The 19,675-nt window shown below is 43.4% G+C and overlaps 2 protein-coding genes across 3 annotated transcripts in view; one reads left to right on the top strand and one right to left on the bottom strand.

Annotated features, from left to right (window-relative positions):
• Positions 1 to 184: 184 nt before the first annotated feature.
• Mnat9 (microtubule-associated Nat9) lies at positions 185 to 7,640 on the bottom strand. Of its 2 annotated transcripts, XM_089585720.1 has the most exons (8): positions 7,519 to 7,640; positions 7,337 to 7,446; positions 7,199 to 7,255; positions 7,043 to 7,123; positions 6,914 to 6,973; positions 3,116 to 3,210; positions 2,586 to 2,705; positions 185 to 516 (listed from the first exon to the last, which is right to left on the bottom strand). In XM_089585720.1, the coding sequence occupies exons 1-7, from the start codon at positions 7,593 to 7,595 to the stop codon at positions 2,586 to 2,588; spliced, it is 600 nt and encodes a 199-aa protein (XP_089441846.1). In that variant the 5' UTR covers positions 7,596 to 7,640; the 3' UTR covers positions 185 to 516. The 2 variants fall into 2 exon arrangements, with proteins under 2 accessions (XP_089441846.1, XP_089441845.1); XM_089585719.1 differs by lacking the exon at positions 185 to 516 and having other exon boundaries at positions 2,509 to 2,705.
• A 273-nt stretch (positions 7,641 to 7,913) lies between these two features.
• The window catches only part of LOC149348024 (DNA-dependent protein kinase catalytic subunit-like), a 135,063-nt gene continuing 123,301 nt past the window's right edge, over positions 7,914 to 19,675 (top strand). Inside the window, exons 1-9 of the mRNA XM_089587872.1 lie at positions 7,914 to 8,270; positions 8,346 to 8,422; positions 8,969 to 9,061; positions 11,136 to 11,210; positions 11,335 to 11,443; positions 14,679 to 14,794; positions 16,560 to 16,653; positions 16,862 to 16,948; positions 18,976 to 19,133. Of these exons, the coding sequence (XP_089443998.1) occupies positions 8,144 to 8,270; positions 8,346 to 8,422; positions 8,969 to 9,061; positions 11,136 to 11,210; positions 11,335 to 11,443; positions 14,679 to 14,794; positions 16,560 to 16,653; positions 16,862 to 16,948; positions 18,976 to 19,133 (936 nt within the window). The 5' untranslated portion in view covers positions 7,914 to 8,143. The remainder of the gene's footprint in view (positions 8,271 to 8,345; positions 8,423 to 8,968; positions 9,062 to 11,135; positions 11,211 to 11,334; positions 11,444 to 14,678; positions 14,795 to 16,559; positions 16,654 to 16,861; positions 16,949 to 18,975; positions 19,134 to 19,675) is intronic.

Genomic DNA, 19,675 nt, shown 5'->3' with positions numbered 1-19,675 from the left:
GAAGTTGCTTTCGCAATTTCCGGGCTTAACCAAGCTGAGCCTCTGCCAATTTTTACAGTGCGTTCACTGGCCATAAATGGGGCACCGGTCTTTTACTTCATCTCACCTCGCCTGTTCGAAAATGTTTAAATGATAAATTTGCATTATTTTGAAGTAAGAGTGACGATTCTGCCACTTCTAGGCTTAAAGGGTCAGTCTACTGAATTTTATCGACCATATTTTCTTTGCGGCAACCGATAGCTCTTTACTCAAATTACCGTTTAGCCAGCTGTGGTGCCAAGAAGTGCGGTAGAACATTTTAAAATAGAATTAATTGATGTGGGAACACATCTGTGTGAGATGGTAGTCTCATCTGGCAACCATCTGGATTACCGCCGAGCCGCGCGGCGACAAACATGGCGGCGCCCGTCGAAGCCGGACCTCTCGCTTCGGACTGAATTCTCGTTGTTGCTGCCTTTTTCACTGCGTTCACTGGCCATAAATGGGGCGCCGGTCTTTCGCTTCGTCTCATCTCGCCTATAAGAAAACATATAAAGGATAAATTTACTTTACTTTAATAATTAGAGTGACGATTCTGCCGCTCCTAGGCTTAATTGGAGAGTCGGTTTGTTTCCAGCAATGGTTCCCGTCCTGACAACCAGATGGCGCCACTATAGGCTGAGTTTATTTTTGCGTCTCTGCTAGCATATGCTGAACTAAAAGTGGGAATGTGCCTGCGTTTTGCGTACGTGTAGCTATAAATATTCAAGTGACTCACAGAAAAAGCGAGCGGTACGCCTTCTACAGCTTACTAGAACAAAACGTGCGTTTCTCTGACATTGGGGCATACAAACGGTACGTAGTATATTCACTTATGCTTCTACAAAAAAAGACTACCACCTTCTTGAACAAAATGAACGTTTGGGGTCGCCACCATGCATTTTTACGCGACTTTTAACGCCAAAATAAAATATAAATTCCTGCCTAAACCGGGAGCAGTTCCCTCGTAATTGATGTTATAGGGTGCCAACTACCAGAATATACCATTATTTATACACTCATCTCGGTGAGTAGACTGACCCTTTAAGAGGAGAGATGGTTTGTTTACAGTAATGGTCCCCGTCCTGACAACCAGATGGCGCCCCTATAGGCTGTTTATTTTTGCGTCTCTGCTAGCATACGCTGAACGAAAAGTAGGAATGCGCCTGCGTTTAGTGTACGTATAAGTACAAATATTCATGTCATTCACAGAAAAAGCGTGCGGTACGCCTTCTACCGTTTACTAGAACAAAACATACGTTTCTGTGACATTGGGGCAAAAAAAGTCTACTACCTGCTGCAACAAAAAGAATGTTTGGTGTCGCCACCATGAATTTTTACGCCACTTTTAACGCCAAAATTAAAATACAAATTCCTGCCCACACCAACAGCAGTTCACTCATTATTGCCGTTATAGGGTGCCAACTAGCATAATATGCCATTATTTATACACTCATCTTCGTGAGGTGACTGACCCTTTGATGCCTGTAACGGTTTGGGAAAGTGTTGGGTTTGTGTTTTCTTTCCTTCATCCACGTCTTTTCCTGCCGCCCCATTCCTACCAGAGCATGTTCACCTTAATGGTGGCCGCTGCAAAGGGTTTACCTGACCCCTATCGCACTAGCCATTTCCTGGTCAGGATATTCCGCGACATGGACAGGGACTGTCTCCTGGAGCTGCGAATAGTTCCTTAGTGCTTCGCCTACGCTTTTCGTCTTGCGGCGTGCAGCTCAGGGTGCATGTTCATGGGGACGGGATTAATATACAGCTGCTTGTGTATATGGTGGAGACTTGGCCTACATGACTGTGTGGATTCGTATCCGATCTGCAATTCTTGCAATATAGCTCTTTCCATTAGGGTTATTAATGGATGCTTGCACTGAGCCACACGATCCACTGTCACAGAAGCACCTAACATTTCGTTGGTGTATCTGCCGTTTGATTTGATGCGTGACTGTGGTGACAGTTATGTAGCATATTCTCCAATGCTAACACGAATGGGAAATGGTGGCAGAGGAAAATGGAGCAGGCCTAAGTACCTAAGTGGAGGAACAAGTGGTATTTTTTGAAGGTTGTCAATACCTTTGTTTTTGATTGTTTTTTGTTTGAGAGGCTTAATGTCATGCAGTCACAGGCATCCTGTTAAGGATCAAATAGAGAAGGGTCCAGTGATTCGTTTTAAAAATAATAGAACAGAAGATGAGCCCTTCATATGGAACCAGGCATGCTTGTTAAAGCATTTACAGTTCTGCATGCACTGTAGGGTTAACCATAATAACATGAATGACAACTTTGTTACCACTGCAGCGAATGATTATCAGTCAATATTAGGCATGAAGACAAAATATGTCGCTCCTTACTTGCAATTACTCTGTAGGAGACTTTAGTGGAGAAATTATTTTTGCCTAATTCGTGTTTGTTAAACATTGATAATTTTTTAAGGGCAACATTGATGCAAAAATATAGTATAATAACAAAAGAAGGATATACCAGTATTTCTTCAAATGCTTTATTAACACTGTAAAAGAAAAGTCTGATATTTAAAAACAAAGTTGGAACTCGCATACCTAGTCATATGCCATTTCTTCAAGTCTGTACTGTGGTGTAGCACAACACAAGCTTGTTTTTAACTTCTCGTCAACCTCCAGACGGTATGTCGCCTCTTCAAAAACATCACTTGTTGACACCTGCACGAGTCGAAATGTGAAATGCAAGTCACAACAACCAGTACAAGGGCAACATTTAGAGAAGGACTGCATAAGCTGCAAAAAACACTTCATATGCTTTTATTTGATGTTAGGCACCTGGGATAACCAAAAGTGTAATGAATATCCTGCTTGCATGAGTGCACATGGAAGAAATGTTCTCTCATGTGAAGTACTCTTGTCACTGCATGGTTGTTGTGAGGTGTCATCCAACGATCAAAGATGAAGCTTAGAGAAACAAGGTTATGAAGGATTAGTTACTATGTACATAACTGTTAAGTGACTTCTGATGCCTGAAACCGCTAGCAATACCACGGTAGCAAATGGCCACTAGCTTTTGAACAAAGCATGCAATAATTAACAATCATTACTGGTAACATGTTGTGCCTTACCAGAGTAAATCCTATCTTCTCGAACAATCTTCTGCTGATTGTGTTGCTCAGTTTGATCTTGGCTGAGAAAGCATCGACATGAAGCTTTTCAACTCCTGCGATAATCAAGCGGCATGCATCAGGAATGGCAAGGCATTTTTCGAGGTGCTAAAATCTGGAGAACACTCTTATATGTAAGACAGAAAGCAGCTTTACTACAAGCAAAAACTTTTCTTTTTCTATGCATTAACAAGCTGCCCACACAACCTGTCACAGCTGTTCCTGGCACGCTAGGGTTTCTTTCCCGCGTTTTGCTATTGGAGAAAAGCATATTTTTAAACAATAATTGCTTTCCTAAAATTATCAAATACGTTATCCACAAGGCAACTGCATTCTTCAGATCAAGCCAATAAAAACATTTTATATTCCAGCTGCTATATAGAGCCTGTACCTAAAGAAATAAGGCTAATTTAGGATAAGTAATGCCTTCCTTGCCTTTGCGATGTTTTTAGAAAAAATTCTGCGCCGAAAAAACATCTGCTTCTGGAACGTGTACAGATTTTATTCCCGCGCTTTGAGGAGCTGTTTTTGGCTTTGGTGGATAGTGGGTGCATCATAGAAAAAAGGGTCGCAAAAATGGGGATACGCTTAACCTTCGCCTTCAAGAGTAAAACGCGCTAGACTTATAGGGTCTCGCTTCCATCGCCGACTAAGGTGCCTAATTGCTAACTAGCATGCTCATTACTATTGATGTACACATGAGCACGTCTTCAAGCACTCTAGCCGTGGGCTGGCTCCGTGGTTATCACGTTCGGCTGTTAACCCGAAAGAAGCGGATTTTCCACTGGGAGGCCAACTTCTTGCACGAATCATGCGAACCCATCCCTCTCTTGAAAACCTAGAGGTAAGGAGTCCGGAAGAATTTGGTTTTGTTTCGTATCTGTTCCTTTCATTGGGGCATTGATAGGCCATGCATACAGCACTGTGTCGTCGTTCAGTGTTAAATGTCGTAAGCCCATGTTTTACATACTGGTGGCACAGAAGCATTGCATGTATATTTTGTATTATACGGAGTGTGTTGATGGCTTCAGACTAACCACACCTGTGGCAGTGAAAGTTGAATTTGCATGCTATAATGCATGGTATCAAAATTAAGTGATCACTGGGAAATTTATATCCGCCATATTTTGTTATTTTTCAAAAGAGCGCAGAAACGCGGCTGCTGATATTCTCGGTTCTTCTATGCAAGAGCGAGAAATTTGGGTTATTGAGTGACAATAGGAACCGCGATCTTGGACCTATAAGTGTTACTTTCAGGGATAGCACATGCGCTCCGCATGTGCGTCCGCTGTGAAATAACATTCTCTGGACGAAAGCAATTGCGAGACTGCGTAAGCTGGTGTGTGCACCACAGAAGCGATATACGCCTACCGCTGTTCCTTAAGTACTGCTTGCTTTTTTGAGCCCTGAGCTTTTCTGCCTGTTATTCTGCACAACAAGGACCCGACAGCAACGGTGGCGTGAATCCGGTAAGATATAATCTTTTCGACGAGCGGGATGAGGCATCGAGTTGAAATGAGGTAGTTCTATTGAAATGCGCATATTTGTGAAATAGTGTTAGGACAGCGATGTCACGGCGCGTGCTTAATGATTGTAGAGAAAGATCTGTTTTAATCTGAGTGACGCTTGAACGGTAGTTATAGTTTCGTGAAATGAATCGTGCTGCCCTGTTTTGGATAGATTCTAACGCGATGATCATGTTCTTATGATAGGGAGACCAAATGGGAGAACGAAGGGCACAAACACACTCCATAATTTTAAATCAGGTTCATGGTTTATTGGGGTTTAATGTCCCAAAGCAACTCAGGCTGAGGAGGACGCCGTAGTGGAGGGCTCCGGAAATTTCGACCACCTGTGGTTCTTTAACGTGCACTGACATCACACAGTACACAGGCCTCTAGAATTTCACCTCCATCGAAATTTGGCCGCTGCGGCCGGGATCGATCTCCAGTATCCCTGGGTGCCAGGATAGAGATTGCTGCTCTGCTGCCACTGTCAGCAAAAATGCAGAAATGTTTGATACGAGATTCCTTATAAAGCATGCGCCAAACCTATTCGAATCATTGTAACTGTAGTGAAACGCCGTTCTTTCAGGCCGACCTTGTGCATTAAGAATGCATGCTGGCAGGACCTACGTCCTGATTGTGCAGTGGGTGGGGAAGCATTGCCACAATTTTCGCGTGCAGAAATTCCCTCAACAGCAGTGATCAGTGGCCTGGCATGTTGTCGTGTCTGTGATTAACAGCAGATACATGCAGCTTTTTGCTCAAGCAGTTGAGCCCTTGCATGCAAAAATCTAAATTAAATGCACATCCAAAACATAGAAGCTCCTTATGCACAACTCTTCAAGTAAAAAAAAGAAAGAAAAGATTTCATTTCTTATCTGCTCATTCACACCTTCTTTGGTTGCAGCGACATGGTAGTGTGCTGCTGAAGACTATTTTCTGGCCTCGAGGCCATACTTTAAAATGGAGGCTTAATCTCTGGTAATCTGTAGTTTCAGGAAATTGGACCCCCTTGTTGTGTGATTCAAATGTTCAAGACAAATCTATTCAAGGCTTTCCTTGTGTTCACTGAACAGGCTTGTCTGACACCACAAGTGTGACAATAGCGGATTTACTGAGCCTAATGCAAACTACTTTACGTTTTCGGCCACAACACAGCACTTAATAACTTGCTCACTTTACTGGCGAACAGAACATCGTAACGACCTGCAGGAGACTGCTTGTTTTGAGTACATTCTTGATATCCCCCAAATGCCCCTCCCTGTAAACCCTTTCCCCGACCCTTGCGATCGGCTTGACACAACCGGTCTGGTTTCTTTTGGGGCCAGACCCTGTATAATTAATGTCGTTCATATCACAAAATGATATCCTATACTGAATCTTTGTGGAAGATCTGTAGGAAGCACTAAAAGGCCAACTTTCGGGGGCTTGCATACCATCGTACCGCCGTTCAGTCTTCAACGTAACCAAAATCATCCAATTCCGCAGCGACTGTCCCGTGCAGTGCGGCGCCCGAGCTCTTTCGTTCAGTTCGAGCAAACCCTCTGTACTTGAAGCAGTGTACGCGGGAACCGGTTTGCAATGGGCGGGTGAACAAAACGCCGAAGCTTTCGCTGCGCTTTCAGGACCCAGAGATGGCGGCCACTGTGACGTCGGTGAAAACTATGTACAGAGAATTCCGTTTTTATGTGCGGGAATTTAAAAAATTCCTGTGAGCAAATTACTGGCCTAATCGAGAGCAAACTTCGCTCACGGGGTAGCATATTATGGTCTACGTTATTTGAGATGTAATTAAACGTCGGTACTTGCCTGCATTTCCTGAAATTAAGAATAAACTGCTGTCAACTGCGAGTAAAGCTGTCGCAGACGAGCGAGCCGAGCAGCTGGTTTGACAGGGCGCGCCATCTGCCGGAAGGCGAGATTCGACGAGCAGACGAGCCGGGACGTCGTTTGCCTCGTCTTCCGGCAGATGGCGCGCCCTGTCAAACCAGCTGCTCGGCTCGCTCGTCGGCGACAGCTTTACTCGCAGTTGACAGCAGTTTCTTCTTAATTTCAGGAAATGCAGGCAAGTACCGACGTTTAATTACATCTCAAATAACGTAGACCATAATATGCTACCCCGTGAGAGAAGTTTGCTCTCGATTAGGCCAGCAGTTTGCTCACAGGAATTTTTTAAATTCCCGCACATAAAAACGGAATTCTCTGTATATTTATCAAGAGTGGTACTTGAGAGGCATAACACGAGATCACTCACCGTATCTCATCATTAGCAGAATCGCTTCCTTACCACGACCTTTCTGGCGCTGTGATGACTCTGAAGAGTGCAGGAAAAAAACGGGTCATCTACTTTTTCTTCCCTCTCAAACCCGCAAGCGCAACACACCTGCTATCATAACTTCAATTTCCGCATCCCGAACACGATCCTGGTCGTTAAAGAACAGGTTGACATCACCGATCATTGCATCTGAAAAAAAAAAAAAAAGTAAGTAGCTCGCCTTAACAAAAACAACTATCACATCGCTTTTTTTTCTTTACAAACCCACTTCATCCTGACTACTTTCGTAAACGTGTTTGTCCAAGATGACAAAAGTGCACTCTGAAATGAAGACAGGTCGCACAAGTTACGGCTGGCATGTATATTTGTTGTCGCAGAAATCAGTGAGTCTCGTCACTCAACTGTCTTCGTCCTCTAGCCACGACTTTTGCATCTCGTATTCCTGATCCAACGTCAAAGGCTCGGAGGCAGTCATGGCTTGGAGGTAGGGGTCCTTCATCCATTCGTGATACCTGCGTCAATTCAACAAAACGAACACCAGGAGGTTCCTAATCTCTGCGCAGGTTATGTAGTACAGTGCGTACTTTACTACGTGATGCTCTTTGTAAGGGACGAGAACCACGTTTTGAGACCAAACTTGCGTCTTCGCATTGATCCTCATGCTTGTTTACGTTCGATCAGCCGTTCAATGCGCGCTTTCGCGCACGTGAATTTCGACCCAATGTTGGTGTTGAGCATCTAGATGAACACCGCGGACTGCTGTGTTTGGATAAAACCTTTTGCCGGTTACCTGCAGTTTTAATACTGCAACGTACTTAAAACTATCTACAAAGCTTGTTTAAATTTACAAAAGTGAAGAAATTTTTAAGCAAATTAAGAGATGTTACATAAATTAATGTTAACATTAAAAGCCCACGTCGGGCGCGAGTGGTTTGTTTGTTTACAACACGTGGTTTTCTTCGCGCCTGATCGCTTTATGGCGTACCTTTCGGATGACCGAACGGGAAACTCGCTACTTTCCAGCCAAACCGACTGAAAAATGAATCGTGAATTGCATCACTAGCAAACTTTTCAGCAAAGACCAAGGGAGTGTTGACTATCCGCAGTTTCAGCTGCCCGTAAGGTTGCAATGTTGCCGGTGTATTCGTTGTTGAAGTGCTAGCGCCTGACAGTTCCAAGGCCGCACCTTCCTCGATAGGCACATAAAATATGTCGGAGCAGATTCGTGAAGCCCTGCTAAAGTTGGACGCCTCCGAGAGGCCCGACGAAGCGTTCACATTAGTTGACGAAATTGACCGCACCTGTCAAGACCAAGTTTTTTCAGATAAGGATGAAGGTCTGAATCCCATTTGCACTGCTCGCGTTTGTCCGCTGCGCTAATAAATATTGTTAATAATGTTTTGAAATGCAGGGTACATAACTACGCTGCTTGTTAGCGACGAAAAAAGCCTCATCGCCTTCTTGAAAAGAACTGTCGTCAGCGAACAGGTGGGTCTATCAGCTCGCGACTGTCCTTCAGTGCACTCGATAGCGGTGGCCTTTGTAGAAAACATCTGAAGATTTCTTGAACTTTTGATGCATTTCACATCCCTCAACCTGGACTTTTTTTTCTCATTAAATGTTGCATCTCATCCCAATTGGGAATGAAGAAACCGATTGGGCTGGCCAAAACCTGTTGGACAGACCATTTGGGATGGGGAGAACCAATTGAAACTGCCTGGTGCTTCCAATCGGGCCCATTGGATATTTTTGACTGGGATATATAAGATCAGTTTGTTAGATAAAGCACTACATTTCAAACCGTAGGTCCGCGTTAATGTAAGGTTACGGGTAATCAATCAAGGTTTTAAATTGTTGAGTCGCTAAAAATGGCATCTGTCTTGTACTATGCGAGGGCGGATTTTAGGCAAATTATCTGTTACTATCATTGGGCAGTATCCCACTTTCTTTGCTCCATCTTAATGAGCACCAAGACTGCAATGCAACTGTTTACACCTGTAAACTGTGTCTAAATTATGTAACTTTATGTTCCAGCTGAAAGACGCCAAAGCAAAAGGCCTTCAGGTTCTTACCGGCTGGTTTGAAAAGGTGCCATCACGACTTGTCCATCACGCTGCAGTCGTCAAGGTAAGGCGCACTGCAAATATGTGATAGAATAATGCTTGGACTGTATAAGATGTAATGTACAGTACCGGCCATAATAATGAGGAGTGCACCTCAGTGATCAAGCTCCTCTCACGGCTTACCTAGAGAAACATGGGTGGTACATAATACATACGACAGCAGGCGCCACTGATCTGCTCCCACTTAAACAAAAAAACTCGTACCTTCTCAACGCAATTCTTGCGAAAATTTTAAATGCCGAAGTGTGCTCTGTATTGGTTTTATCGGGTTTAACATCTCAAAGTGACTCCGGCTATGAGGGACGTCGTAATGAAGGGCTCCAGTAATTTCGACCAACTGGGGTTCTTTAACATGCACTGATATCGCACAGTACACGGGCCTCTAGCATTTCGCCTCCATCGAAATGCGATTGCCGCGGCCGGCATTGAACCTGCATCTTTTGGGTCAGCAGTCTAGCACCATAACCACTGAGCCACCACGGCGGCTAATATGTGCTCTGTATTATTATGGCCATGCCGGTACAGTATTCTGATCCACTGCAGCAAGTGTTCTAATGCACTATAATGCAGGAGAGTGGTTGAAAACAGTGGTGCAACACGAAAAGAGCAGAGAAGGTTTTATCGCTTGATCTCACCCCCACTGCTCTCTGCGCGTGCTCAGCGTTGCCATAGCGACGGAGACATGCTAGGCGCGTCATCTGCTCACGACACCTCAGCCCCAAAGCCATTTGTGGCACAATCGTGTGCTGCAATCAAATCACGTGCTCAGCATTCGCACCAAATTTGCGGGCGGCGGTGCGGATATAGCGCTGCAAGCTCCATCCATTACCAGCAATGTGACTCACCATGGTGAGCGTCATGTCAACGGCGTCTGAAGAAGACATTCTTAGAAAATGTTTGTTGGATTTAAAGAAGCAAGTAAACATGTGGACGTGGTCCAATTATGTATTAATGCGTTAGCGTTAAAAGCGTCTGTGCTAGTGGAAGTGGCGAGCGCCGTTTGTGACATGATAGAGAAGTGAAAACCTGCCCACCTGGTTACGAATAACCTTAGTATACTAACTTTATGAACTTAAAGGGACACTGAGGAGAAATTGAAGTTGGCTTGTATCAACAGAATGTCAGCTCCTGATTACAAAAACGCCACTCATACTGACAACAAAGCTCTTGTAACGTAGAAAAGAGCAAGAACCAAAATACAGGTATCGCCATCACAGGGCAAACTTGCAAGTACAAGTGTGATGACGTCATAGGACAAAACAGTGTTGCTAGAGGCAATGGTTCTAGTAACACTAGGACACGAGAAGCTACAAATCACTGAGGCGCAGCCAATGCATGCGAAAATCTCTTTGACGTCGCCAGATGGTGCCACGTACCCGGCAGCTATGCGTGCGCCTGCAGCATCGGGACCAATCAGTGCCTGCTCATCGGCGGTAGGCGGGCTCCCGGTATTCCGCTAACGGTAACAAGGTACATGGTATGCTAAAGGTGTCTATTTGCGAGAACTTCGTTGACGACTTCGAGAGCGGGATCCATCGTAAGGCTGACAAAACGCCGGTGCAAACATAAACGAAGCGACGGTAGCGACGGCTGCAATAGCCGATAGATGCCTTCAACGTGCGGCCGGTGGTAGCTTTCTTTTCGGCTGCTGCTAGGCCACTCTGCTGGCCGCCAGAAATCATGGAGTCTGTGTTAAGTCATGTTCACGTCATGTTTCACGTCACTTAGTCCTGTGTCGTCATAAGAGAATCCCAAGTTTGAATCAGAGCGGCGGGAAAACCTTTTTCAACTTCGAATCCAAATTTCTTAGAAATAAATGTATCTTTCGCTGCCGGCCAAGTGGCAACAAAGCCATGAAATGCCGAACTATCGGATTTTGCTTCAAAAAAAATATTAATAGAGCTCTCCTCAATGTCCCTTTAAATACCACCATGGATGTAACAAACCTTAGTATGCCACCTCGGACATAACCAATTTAAGTGCATTGATGTTGCTATATCCCATTTCATATTAGGGCAGTAATTGAACTTTGAAATAGCTGCATGCAACCGTCTCCAAAATGTCGCTGATACACACAGGATGTCAGCACCCAGCTGGTATTCCGAGACAAGGCAGCCAAAGTGCGGTGTGCAGCCCTGGTCCTGTTGTCAAAGGTTAGATTAATAGCATTCCATTTTGCTTCACCATTGTAAAACTTCACTGTTGCAAACTGTTATAAAAGGCCTGCGATAATGTACAGAGCCTCAGAATTCCCAACACCTCTCTTGTTTTCACCAGGTCTTGGAGTCCTGTCAGGGCGCACCTGTCGCTGAGAAGCTTGATATCCCAAACCTGCTGGAGCGGTTTTTCATCTTGCTGTCACAACCATCGAAGATGACTCCCACAGGTTTGAGCCTGCTATCTGTTGCTGCATTCTGCATACAAATGTCTCTTTCTTGCTCTAGACCAGGTGCTCTCAAGGTAACCACAATGGCCTTCTAAAGGTTCTTGTAACTCCCCTTGTCTTGATTACTGTCCCTTCCTGCCTAGTGTGCCTAAGTGTGTAAAGAAGTGCATAGACATGCTGATAATGACTGGCTATGTAGGGAAACAGTCTGTTTTGAGCAATTCCAGTATGATTAGTCCAAATGTAAAGTGGGCGAAGGAAAGGTTAACGCATGTACGGATTTAGAGACTCTGGGGACTTAAAGGGGCTGTGAAACACTGCTTGGGGGGATACCGGCTATACTTCAGGTGGATTCTTTATGTCACACAGATGCTGACTCAAAAAGAATTACAGGAATCGATGCACAGGAACGGGAATTATTCGATGAAGAAATTTCAAAATACAAGCAAACAAAACGCTGCCCTCAACTCGATTTTGTCGGGGTTTCCCACTCCTATTTCGCTCTCCTAATGACGGCACCTGGCGCAACCAATCAAAACAGCCAGCCAGAGCACGTCGCGGAAGTTTGCACTCCACGGTTGCCTGCTCTCGATAACTCGTTCTTGCTGAAACTGGCAGCGTCGTTTCCATGCCAGAGCCCCTGGTGGTGTATTTTTATTTTACTTGCTTTGCAGGGCTTTTATCTAAGACGAACAAGTTGTTTTTGTTGATCTAATATAAAACGCAGACAGGTGACAAAATGTGTCTCTATTTATTCACACAATTTGCAGTATATTTACTGTTTGTTCAATCATCAAGCTCGCGCCAGGTGATGTCATATCCGCTGCTAAAACCCGCCACTGTGTGGGAACACCATCAGAGCCATGAATTTGTTTTTGGGAGGACATTAAAATATTAAAAAATGGAATATACGCGGTATTACCGACGCTAATAGCATCGTTGTAACTCACTGTATGCGATCAACAGGCAAAACAGTCAACTAAGATTGTGTTTCTGGGCCCCTTTAAAAAGCACTCCAGGGATCCCTAGGGTTCCATGGAACCCAGATCCACGGAATCCACTTTAAGAACCCCTGCTCTAGGCAGTGTCAGCTTGAATACATTTAATAGTGTTTATGCAGTAGGGATCTTTACAGAATGTTGGACGCAACTAATTTTCTGTCAGTACTTGTGTAATGAGCAAATGAGATTAGAGGTGATTAGCGGCTTGTTAGGATATGTACAAAAGAAGCCAACAGTCTCTCAAAAGAAGGAAAGCATAACTTGATAAAAATATAAGTGTGCAAACCAGGGACATGAACGAAATGAGAGGATGTGATGGGAAAGTTTATGCGTGTTTTCTCACTTTGTCCGCGTCTTTGGTTTGTGCACTTACATTTTTCTCAAGTATAGTAATAATAATAATAATAATAATAATAATACTTTATTTCCACCAAATCAAATACAATTTGATGGAGGAGGGGAGAAAAAAAGCGGCTATCCGCTTGACGGAGTTCTCCTCTCCTGTTCAGACGGCAGTGACAAAAAAACGAACCAATGAACCAATAAGCCCAGCAACAAGTACCACTCAAATGCAAAACTCACAGCTTGCACATAATTTATAAGCATTTGTGTGATGTCTGAATACTTGCTAGATGTCATATTTACAAATGATCTGTCTTATGGCTGATGTTTTACGGAAGAGAGCTGTAGGAAAGGTTAGTCTGCAATGAATGCAGCACACACTAACTGAGATAACTGCATTATCACTTGAATGCATGCCTAAGAGATCACTGAGCAATGTTAAGGAAGTAATGACTGGGTGTATAAAATATGCATGCAAACTTCCCCACTCCAGAGGACTTCATCAAGCTCAGCTCCTCGGTTCATGAGATTTCATCTCAAATGATGAGGCCTTGTTAATGAAAACAAAAACTGCAAGGAAACCACGATGATTTGCATGCCAAGGTGTTGAAAAATTTCTTTCAGTTTACAGCTTCTGTTGTGTTGTAATTGTACTTTGTCTTTAGAAGGGATTAACTGCAATTACAAATACAAATACCTGTATTTCAACATCTTGGGATGTTAGGAGTACACCCAAAAAGTCTATGACTGGCTTGACAGAGGGGCGCACCCCCGTACATAAAAACCGGCAGCAACAGAACACGGACAGAACAATAAAAAAGACTACAGTGCATAGGTAAATATCATATTCAATAAAGCTTAGTGAACATCCTCTTGCATTAATAGATAGGTGAAGTCGGCAAGATTAACACGCAACACTCAAAGACACTGAAAAATGGAAAACGAAGGATAACAATCACAAAAGAAAACGGGGTAAAGGAGGAAAAAACTTGCAGTAAGAAAAAAAACGTACCGTTAGATCCTCAGGGCTCATTGGGCCGATTAAGAAGAATTGGATATATATATGTCGCAGCATTTGACGACCATAATTAGTACGGAAGGATGGCACATACCAGATGTCGTTGTTACGCGTTGGGTAGTAATTAGCTTTGGGCCGTAAGTTAGCTGTGATATCAAAGAGTGCGTCGTGGTTTTTCCGTTTTCTTTCATATCGTTTACTTAGCAATAAATTATATAGGTCATTAATAGGAGTTACTTTTAATGATGCAAAAAGAGGTAAATTAAACGAAAAAAGTAAATTAAACTTTTGTTAAATGCAACTGAGCATTTGCTTCACTTACAAAGGAACTGGGATTGTAATTGAAACAGATGCTGGATAAGGCTATTATCCCAGGGGAGGTAAAAAGTGTGACACTTCCTTTACGGGGTGATGAGAGCACTGTGTACTTTTTTTCACCTTGCAACTCTTTCTTTTGTGCCTTGAAAAGTTAGTTTTTTATGAAATAACCTGAAACATACAAGCAATAGTAGCAGTACCCGTGTAGATTTTTGCAGTACCACTTGCAGTGGCGCTAAGCACTAGCCAGAACTCATCGCCATGGTGCTGACTGGCTGCCTCCGTTAAAGCATGCCAGTTTTTCTGAAAATCTCTTGAATGTGTCTTGAGAATTTCAGGCACGTAGTAAAATTAGTGTTGTGAATGGAGCCTACAAGGGGCAAAGACATAAGACTTGTTCACATACCCTTAAAAAAAAAGGAAAAAATGATTACCATGAAACAATGTGTGAAAGTGGGATTCATTGTGAAAAATATCTGGCCAGCTCTGAACAAAAATTAAGAGGGAAGGAGGGCTTTTTGTTCTAACTATTCATCCTTTTTGTTTTGGTGTGCAGTGAAGGTTGAAATTCTCTGTGTGCTGGGTGTCATTGCCGAACACCATCCAGCGGCAGCGACTCCGTACAGTGCCAAGCTGCTCTCCATGTACCTCGGAGAGCTGAAGCAGCTCAGGGTGAGTTGTTGGCATTGGCAAGTGCTACTTGAGTTTTGCTTGAAGATGCAAGTGATTACTGATAATATAACCTAGTAGGGTGTACCAGATCAGTTCTGAACGATCCGTCATTCAAATTAGAAGTGACTTTGTTTAATTTTTATTTTAGGACGAGAAGTCAGTTGATAAGATGGATCAGCAAGTTATCTGGATCCCTAGCTAGAACCTAGTTGAGGCTTGCGCAGAAAACTGCATGTTACTGTGGTGCCTCATTAATATGGATGCTTCGGTTCCCGGGCAGAACTGTCCATAAAGAGAGTTTTCCATGATGAGTCGCAAAGAAAAAGGAAAAACCATTTATTAAGAAAAAATAAAGACCAAGCAAGCTTAACATGAGCCCCAGACCCTTATCTTGAATTGGCTGAGATGGTTTTTGCCAATTGTATTGTATTCACAGGTTTTCTTATTTGCACCAGCGTTATCTTTGTTGATTTGTGTTTGACCATTGCCATGCCTGAAGCCAGACTAGTGTTAAGTTTCTAGAGGCGGCAAATTCTTTTTTGCTGTGCACTGTTTTTTTTACGGTGATACTTGTGCATAGGGGCCCCTCGCCGGCGGCATTCGTGCAGGTTTCTATGACACAGACGCAACAGGCTGGCAACTGTGATGAGTTCAATGCTCATCTCGTGAAGAAAACTAAATGCCCCACAGATGGACATATGTTAGAAAAGGCTTTGAAAAGAAAGAAAAATAAAAGTAACGTAAGAGTAGCGCAAAACCAGGACGACGGACACAAGGGGAGAGAACACACACCAACAACACAGGCGCTAACTTCCGACTGACGAAGAAAACCAAACCCAACCAAGTGAACGGAACCTGAACAAAAGTAGCGCATGCGCTGACCTACGATAAAAAATCTAAAAATCGCATGCGCTACTTTTGTTCAGGTTCCGTTCACTTGGTTGGGTTTGGTTTTCTTCGTCAGTCGGAAGTTAGCGCCTGTGTTGTTGGTGTGTGTTCTCTCCCCTTGTGTCCGTCGTCCTGGCTTTGCGCTACTCTTACGTTATGGATCAATACTGACTCGCCCAAATTTCCACCCTGGTGAAAAATAAAAGTGTCTTGCCTGCACCGTGAAGAGGGAAGCATGCTCAGAGCAGGTCGCGTGGTCCCAAATGTGTGCTCATCTCCTTTCCATTGTTGCTGTAATTTGTGAGTACGTGCTGTGGATCTAATCAAAAAGCATAAACAGCGTAATGGGGCCCCTTTCCGAAGAGTCATCGAGTGTGTGGAGACAGTTTTAACTCCTTTTTTTCTCTGTAAGAAAGTGTAGGCGTCTGTTAGTCACTTTTAATGGTGTCAGTTGAAATAAAAATAAAGGAAAATTGCAGTGTTTAAAACACAACAAGTTAAAATATAAGGACATAGGCATCTGTTGTCTTCTTTTTTTCACTTGGAAGAAGCTAATAAATGAGTCGTATATAAACTGTTTGATCAGGAGTTCTTATTCCATCACTACTCAATGAATGAATCAGCATTCAACACCAAAGTTTGATGTTCAAAGCTCAAGATAGAGACTCATGCATTTTTTTTCTTCAATATAAGGGTAAATGGCAATCCAATTCAAAAAGTAAGTAGCCTGCAGATGGGCAGCTTATGCAGGAAACTAATGACATGAGAAATTTTTCGCACTTAGAAAGTCAAGTCGTTGCCTTAATTTGCTTGAGCAGCGGAGTCATCTAAGTGTATGTTTGTAGTTATCTAACCATCACTCTCAACTTTTCCGCAGAAAACAGGAGCGGGAAAGGAAAGGACCGCCTTGGCCGGCTGTCTTCAGGGCCTAGCAGGTTATCTACAGAGCTTTGGCACTGGCTTTGAATCAGGTAATGTGTTTTTTTGCTTTTTGACTCTGAAGAAAGAAAAATTTCTTATCATGAGCTTGGTGGTGCATCTTATTTTATGTTCGTGTTGAAATTTCTTTATTGCTACTTCCACATTCGAGCGTTTTGCTTGTCATTGTAGATGGAAGAGCCTAAGTGTCTCTTTTGTATCATTAAACTTGCATGTGCCTTGTTTCTTTTTTTGTTTCAGACCCAGATGACTATTTTTTGCTCTTCTCGTTTGTGAAAAGTTCATTGGTACCCAGCACTGCGCAAACACGTTACGACGTTCCGCGAGGTAATGTCTTTCTTTTTTCTTATGAAATATCAGAGAAGCATCAAAGAAATGTTCTACTCTCCAGAGATTTACGGTGGGGCAGTAAATTGGTAGAAGGAACCAGAAAAGTTTTTTGAAAATTCAGTGGTACTGCTCCGAATAGAAAAACTTTAGTGAGACACATCTCATGATTCTGCACGTTTTGCTCAAATAAGTTTCTAGTTCTTTGCTTAAAGACTCCACCTTCAGCATTCGTTGAGGTTTTACTTGCAGGATGTTTGAACGTATTGTGTGCATAATAAATGAAACCACAAATACCTGCTCTACAGCAGCTAATTTCAATGGCTACCTCTGCAAGGCATGTTTACAGTGAGAAAGGTGCTAATTATTTGTTTATATGCAGTACATGGAGAGACGAATGCACTGTTGTTGAATGTGTTTCATGTCTGCTGGCTAGGCCAACTGATGACGGCACTGCTTATGTAGCACTACATAGAACTACTGAGAAATACCATCCGCCGCGGTGGCTCAGTGGTTATGGTGCTCGGCTGCTGACCCGAAAGACGCGGGTTTGATCCCGGCCGCGGCGGTTGAATTTCTTTGGAGGAGAAATTCTAGAAGCCCGTGTACTGTGCGATGTCAGTGCACGTTAAAGAACCCCAGGTGGTCGAAATTTCCGGAGCCCTCCACTACGGTGTCTCTCATAGCCTTAGTTGCTTTGGGACGTTAAACCCCATAAACCAAACGAAACCATCATTAGAATTTGTTACTGATGACAAATCAAGGTGGTGGTGGCTTTGAAAACAAGCCACTTGATTGAAACTTGTGGTTTCTTAAGAAAAGAAAGCGACTCAGCAGAGATTGTTTGTCATCATCAAGAGCAGTATGACTGTGGCTCTTGGCTCTGTTCTACTTAGCGATGGCTCTAAATTTCTAAAAAAAAAAAAAAAACACTTTGTTGTTCCTCGCAGCTTACAGCGTAACTTTGTGATGTGCACTTTAGCTTAACTCTTTCGGTACCATGGGGAAAATGACCATTTTCTAAAGGTTTAAGTACATTTTTTATTTCTGTAAAAACTATTGCATTCAATTTTGATGGCAATACCCAAAAACGGAGCTGAATAAAGGTGCTTTCTATTAACATATGTTTAAACAACAAATTGCATGTTGCAACAAAAATTTTTATTTGCTAAAAATGAGATTTAAGAAAAAATTCAACAAAACATGCAAAAACACGCTTTAAAAAGAAAATTTTCTGAAATATGGAAAATGTTTCTTACTCTATTGGCCACTCTCTGCAAAAAAAAAAAATCATCTGTGTCTTGAATGGCATTGTTGCTTCAAAACAATAACTGGAAACCCTATCGTTGTGCATCGGAGCACGGCCGCCTGTGTTTCAGGCTGGTTTCCATCATCACTGATGTGAAAACTGAATCATCTTCAGTGCTTTGCAACATCTTCAGGCTCGTTGTTGCATAGGACGTCGATTAAATCACTCGCAGACGAAACGGAGTCCTGAGATTTGCGATGTCTTAGAGGGCGTGCCGCACATGCGGAGGCTGCCAAGCGACTTTGATGGTACCGCATCTTCGGAGTGCGTTCAAAAAATGCCATTTTGTATGGGCAAAAAAAACTATATAGGAAACAAAACGTCAGTTCTCCGGCTACAAGCCAGATGCGCATCGTGCCTGTAAGCAACGTGGAAGGCTCCGAAGTCGTGCGGCGAAGGCGTCATCTGCGGGCAACATGGCGGGCAATGAGCGCAGGTCCACGTCTTCATTTCTTCTCAGCGCGTTAGAAAGTGCCCCTTCGCGGGACAAAGAAAAACTACATCGAAAACAAAACTTTGGTTCCTGGCCTACAGACTACATCTACAGCGTGGTCATTAGCAACGCAGAAGGTTCTGAAATCGGGGCATGAAATTATCGTTAGTGGGCTAACGATGCTCAATGGGTGCGGTAGGGAAAGAGTTAATAGAAATGGTAATGCGAAAGTGCAGTTTTTAGATGTTTTCAAAGGTGTCATTGCTTCCTCTCTGTCTCAACCAGCTGCCTTGATCCTGCTGTCCAAGCATGCAGCCCTCTTTGGACAGCTTCTGCTGGACGAGTACAGATCCCTGTACGGGCAGATTGGCCCCTGGAGTCGCCACAACAACAGGGAAATGAAGTCACTGGGGGTGGCAGCTCTGGAGTCCTTCCTGCGAGAGGTAGAGCCGGTGTTTCGCAAGTTATCTCTCTCTACCTTAATGTTGGGGTCATATTTTTCATTACCATAGTGGGTGGTCAGTCTACAAGAGTTGACCGATTGGCCTCATGGGTAGACTGGCCCGAATAACTCGCACTTTGGGACGGAGCAACGCATGAATGTGTAGTGAGTATGCAGTAGCATAGCAGAATCAATAACTGGGTGAGTTGGTGTTGTAGCATCTTGAACAAGCATTTGCCCTGAGTTGAACATCTAGCAGTTGTAGTGCTACTCAGATGATGATAGTTATGTACCTAACGGATTTTACTTCGAGGTCGCATGTTGAGGACCTCTGCCGTGTCACTATTGTATCACAGGTCATGGACGTAACACTCAAGTTAAAGCCCAGCAAGGCCATCTTTCAAAGGGATATTTGTCATATTTTTGCCAAGGTCGAAGTTAAAATTTGAGCTAGTACTGCCATATTTGTTCTTTGTCCTATGGTGTCAAGCTTGGCAAATAAGCTGTTGCCTTTCGTATTGATTGAACTGCTTTGTCATTATG

The sequence above is a fragment of the Amblyomma mixtum genome, chromosome 4 (genome assembly GCF_055824585.1).
Source record: "Amblyomma mixtum isolate Tamu chromosome 4, ASM5582458v1, whole genome shotgun sequence".
NCBI lineage: Eukaryota > Metazoa > Arthropoda > Arachnida > Ixodida > Ixodidae > Amblyomma > Amblyomma mixtum.
Note: the sequence above shows the minus strand (reverse complement) of the source record. Positions and strands in the feature narration are given on the sequence as shown.